At 48.3% G+C, this 5,083-nt stretch overlaps 1 protein-coding gene across 9 annotated transcripts in view; it reads right to left on the bottom strand.

Moving 5' to 3' along the window:
* Nucleotides 1-5,083, bottom strand: part of Prelid3a (PRELI domain containing 3A) — a 25,160-nt gene that overhangs the window by 11,295 nt on the left and 8,782 nt on the right. For all 9 annotated transcript variants that reach the window (XR_003377736.1, XR_003377735.1, XR_003377739.1 and 6 more), the window contains exons 2-3: nucleotides 3,833-4,001; nucleotides 3,012-3,101 (exon numbers count right to left, since the gene is read on the bottom strand). Coding sequence is in view for 4 of the 9 variants with exons in the window: in XM_026783636.1 (XP_026639437.1) it covers nucleotides 3,012-3,101; nucleotides 3,833-4,001 (259 nt within the window). In the remaining 5 variants the exon portion in view is untranslated. The remainder of the gene's footprint in view (nucleotides 1-3,011; nucleotides 3,102-3,832; nucleotides 4,002-5,083) is intronic.

Below are 5,083 nucleotides of genomic sequence, written 5' to 3'. Positions count from 1 at the left end.
TTACAGGTGGTTGTGAGCCACCATATGGTTGCTGGGAATTGAATTCAGGACCTCTGGAAGAGCAGTCAATGCTCTTAACCGCTGAGCCATCTCTCCAGCCCTCCTTCTGGTGATTATTGATCCCTCCCTCCCCATGGAGGGATCGGCCTTCAAGGCACTCACACACAGCCAAGCCCACCAGCAGCTGTGGGACAGACAATCCACTGGTAGTGTCCATGGCAACAGTACTGAACTCTCCAGCCCGTGTGCCATGCTGGACTGGGGGTCCTGGCTCTGGACTGCATGTACTAGAGCTCAGGATCCACGCAGAGGCTTCAGCAGCCTCATCTCCAATCCTCCTTCCTGTCAGCCAGCTGACTTACTGTTGTATTTGCTACTAAAACCTACCTAGGCCAGCAAGATAGCTCAGCAGATAAAGGTGCTTGTCACACAAGCTGAGCAACCCGAGTTTGATCCCTGGAACCCATGTAAGCAGGAAAGGACAGAACTGACCTAAAAATTTTTTAGATTTATTTTATTTTACATGTATGAGTATTTTGCCTGCACGCATGTATATGCACCATGTGGTGCCTGGTACCTGCAGAGGTCAGATGAACTTACTGGATCCCTGGAACTGGAGTTATAGATGGTTGTGAGCCACCATATGGGTGCTGGGAAATGAACCTAGGGCCTTTGCAAGAGCAGTAAGTACTTGTCACTGTTGAACCATCTCCCCAGCCCCTGTATATGCCTCTGTGAGTGTGTGTGGGGGGGGGAGCTTAAGGGTTCCTTTATGTAGTCCTGGCTGTCCTGGAACTCACTCTATAGACCAAGCTGGCCTAAAACCCAGAGGTCTACCTGCCTCTGCCTTCTAAGTGCTTGGACTAAAGGCATGCACCACCACACTTAGCTCTCTCTATATATTTTTAATTAAAGAAGTAAGAGAAAAGGGGAAGTGGCTGTTACATTTTATTCTGTCTACTTATTGCATGTACATGTGCGTAGGTGAGCATGCCACAGCACACAAATGAAGATCAAAGGGGAGTCTGGAGGCCAGTTCTCTCCTTCTCCCATGTGTGTTCAGGGGTTGAACTCAGCTCCTACACCTTAGCACCAAGTACTTTTATGCCCTAACCATCTCTCCAGCTGGAAAGTAGCTTTGAAAATGACCACTAAGGAGTAAGGGATGTAGTTCAGTGGTAGGGGGCTTACTACTACACATGAGTCCCTGAGTCCCTCAAGCATGGGACAAGCAAAGCAAACAATGGCCACCAACCAGGGTATGATGGCATGGAGCTGGAGCCCCAGGTGAAGTACAGGGACTCTGGAGGCCGAGGCCAGAGAATCACTTGAGCTTAGGAATTTGAGGCTAACCAGGTTAACACAGTGAGACCCTATTTCAAACACCACTGGCAGTATCTCTACTGTAGGAGGCACAGAGATCCTCGAACTCACAGATAAGCACTAGGGAACCAGGCATGTTAAACACACAGGGTTGTCTCTTCAAAGAGAGAGATGCATGCCTACTTTCCACCTAGAAGGCTGGCAGTAGACATGGCTGATAGCCTGGTGTCTTTTGTGCCATCTGTATGGCTGAGACCACACCGGATCCTCCTCCTTAGATTAAGCCTGTGTTCTCAGTCTATAGAACCCATCTTTATGGAAGATGCCACTTGTACTTCACAAAGGGCTTCCACATTGTCACGTCTTAAGTTTTGTTGTGCACGTGGGACCGAGTTAATCATTACCAGAAAACTTTTCGCCAAATTGTGCTGTGCTTAAATGCGCCTAAAATAAGCTACCTGGGGTCCGGCTCTCGGAGTCTGAATCAACACCAGCTACCGAGCGTTGCTGAACTTGTCTCTCATAGACTGTCACTGCGCTGGCCAAGGTGTTCGCAGACACACCCACATCCTGCTGTGATTCAGGACGTGTTCTGGAGGCTATTGGGCTTGATTATGTCTGCTGCTTTTTCTGACTGCTCGCCCACACTTTGTGAAAGTTGTGTGCATGTTTGCCTTAGTCTTATTTGTATTAATATATGAAAATTATACATAGATATGGGCACCATAATGTTCCTATGTAGAGTGACATGCAACATTCAAATCAGGGTAGGTAATGACTAATCCCAGGACTAGGAAGGCAGAGACAGGTGGATCTCTGGGAGTTCCAGGCCAGTCTGGTCTACACAGTGAGACCCTGTCTCAAAATACACAATTAAAAGTAAAATTCAAAAGTCAGGGTAAATATATCTGTTTCCTCAAATATTTACAATTTCGTGGTGAAGACATTCCAGATATTTTCTTTCAGTTCTTGTTAGCTGGGCATGGTGACACACGTCTGAAGGACATCTATGCATTCAGGGCCAGCCTGGTATTCATAGGATACTCTAGGCCAGCTAGGGCTACATATTGAGACTCTCTTCTTCTTCTTCTTCTTCTTCTTCTTCTTCTTCTTCTTCTTCTTCTTCTTCTTCTTCTTCTCCTTCTTCTTCTTATATATAAAATACACAGTCATCCAGGTGTGCAATAATACACTCAGACTCAGTTCTCTTATCTAGCTGGTTATTGCCCTTTTCTTTCTATTTTATTTGTTTATTTACTTATTTTGAGGAAGGGTCTCACAGCTGTCTGTGCTGGAACTCACTATGCAGATCAGGCTGGCCTCAAACTGAGCTCTGCCTGGTACACACACCACCACCTATTCTATATGTTGATTATACTTGAATAAAAAGACTAGAAAAAGGTAGGTGTGGCATAGCCTCAGGACTCCAGAGGCGAGGCAGGGGGATTACAGTAAGTTTAAGGCCAACCTGTGATATCCAAAGAGTTCCAGGCTGACCTGGGGTATAGTGAGACCCCTGTCTAAAAGCTTTGCTTTTAAAGATAAAACGCCACTAAATAAATTCAAATCACCTACTAAAAACAAGCATACCTCGAGCAAAAGGCAAGCAGGAATACAATTTAAGGGACGCATTAGCGCCACCATCAAGAAACATTTAAGTGCCTTTCTCATCTCAGACCTCTGCTTACATTGGTGGAACACAGCTCCATCGTCCTTGCAGCAGGATCCACCACGGAGCGCTCTTTGATGTATGTCAAGGTCCTGTTGGCTCCCAAAATCTAGGAGACAAAAGAAAGCTACTATAGCGACATGTCCAGTTACTCATTTCTTCACACGAAATGCTCTTTACCTGCAGATATAGCAGTGGGCAGAAGGGTCAAACCCCTGGCAGACATCAGAGAACGGACTTAAGAGTTTAACACTTGATAGTAATCAATGTTCAAACAAAAATTAAACCAGGGAACCCCGGGGATCCCGAGAAGGGAGGCTTCTCTGCTGGCAAGAGCTCTGAAGGAAAGACTGACTCAGCCTGCAGGATTCTATGTCACAACCTGACATAGGATCCAAGAGTGGCAAATGGCCCACAAGGAGACAGCAGGAGATTCTAGGGCCGTGTAAGGATTTGCACTCTGAGTGGAGCGGAAGCCAGCGTGCAACCATGCAGGGCAAAACTGTCCCGACTGTTAAATTCCCACAGCTCTCCACCCGACCCCACCCCACCCCACCCCACCCCCATCCCTGGCTCTAAGAGCAAGTGTGTCTACCTGAAGTTCCTCTGTGAAGCTCTAACTGAAGCATGACAAAATAGGGGGTTCTAGGCCTTGACAGATGTCACTGAAGAAAGGTCACCCAGCTCACTTATCCCAGAGTGACTAGTGTCCTTCCCAAAAAGCGGAATGGGACCCGTGGACAGCCCAAGGAGAAGAGGGCTCAAGACTGTGGGGACCTTGCCCAGTCATTCGTGGCATCCCTTAGCAGTAAGGGCAGACGGCCACGCAGGGAGACTCACCGCTCGCACGAGGCTGGGCAGCCCCCACTCAGTACTCAGCAGGCGCAGACTGTGCAGTCGCCCACAGCCGTCCACACTGCGCTCCAGCACGTCCACGCCCACCACACATGGGTTCATCGGGTTTGGGTACTTCCGCATGGCAGCCTTGATCACCGTGTCCCAGGGATGGCTGGCAAGAGAACACAATCAGCAGGGTAAGTGGCCCTGAGGCTGAGGATCCGGGGTTCTGTCTGAGCCCGGGTCTCCAGAGGAGCCCCAGGTCCCTGCTGGGCCTATGCAGGGCCATGGAGCTTAGCTCACTTTTGATTTTTCCTCTCCTTGCTCTCCTCCAGCCCACAGGAGGTAGAAGCCTTTTGTGGGGACTTAGCAGCACTGAGACAAGCCTCCTTGTCTGCACCTTCATGGAAAAACGCAGGCTGGACCCTGACTTCCATTTGGGCTTACAGGTAGTGTGGCATATTGGAAAACACCCACGCGTACCCCAAGCAGGCTTTTGTTCCTACAGGGTCAATGCTACCAAGAACCAAGGACAGTTCCCAGCTGATTGAATTTGGGCCATTATCGACTTTATAATGGTACAAATGTGTATCTCTGTCATCGTCTTCCGCTTTCAGAACAGACTAAAAGGACCTCAGAGCCCCTGAAGCTGGAGTTACGGCAGTTGTGAGCGGCCCCTCCAGGGCCCTCTACAAGAGCGGTATATGCTTTTAACTGCTGAGCCATTTCTCCAGCAGTTTTTACTAATGATATATATTTATTTTTATTTTATCTGGTTTTCCGAGACAGGACAGGATTTCTCTGTAGCCTTGGAGCCTGTCCTGGAACTAGCTCTTGTAGACCAGGCTGACCTCGAACTCAAAAAGATCCGCCTACCTCTGCCTCTTGAGTGCTGGGATTAAAGGCATGCGCCATCCCCACCCGGCCAACTAATGATATTTTCAACCTGCAATCTGGATTTGACAGAAGCATCTGCACTTTTAAACCTCTAAGTGGTATGTGGCTTGAAGCAATTTAAGTTTGTGCTATGTATGAGCGTTCATGTATGCCTGCGTGAATACTTGTGCACCACGTGTGTGCCTTGTGCCTGAAGAACCTAAAAGAAGTCATCGGATCCATGGAACTGGATTTCCAAGTGGTTGTAAAGCTGCCATGTGGGGGCTGGGAACTGAACTCAGGCCCTCTGCAAGTGCAGTAAGTGCTCTTAACCACTGAGCATCCCAGCCTCACAGTTAGAACCTTTTTTTTTTTTTT

This window comes from Microtus ochrogaster, chromosome 18 (genome assembly GCF_000317375.1).
Source record: "Microtus ochrogaster isolate Prairie Vole_2 chromosome 18, MicOch1.0, whole genome shotgun sequence".
Lineage (NCBI taxonomy): Eukaryota > Metazoa > Chordata > Mammalia > Rodentia > Cricetidae > Microtus > Microtus ochrogaster.
This window is presented reverse-complemented; position numbering and strand designations above follow the sequence as displayed.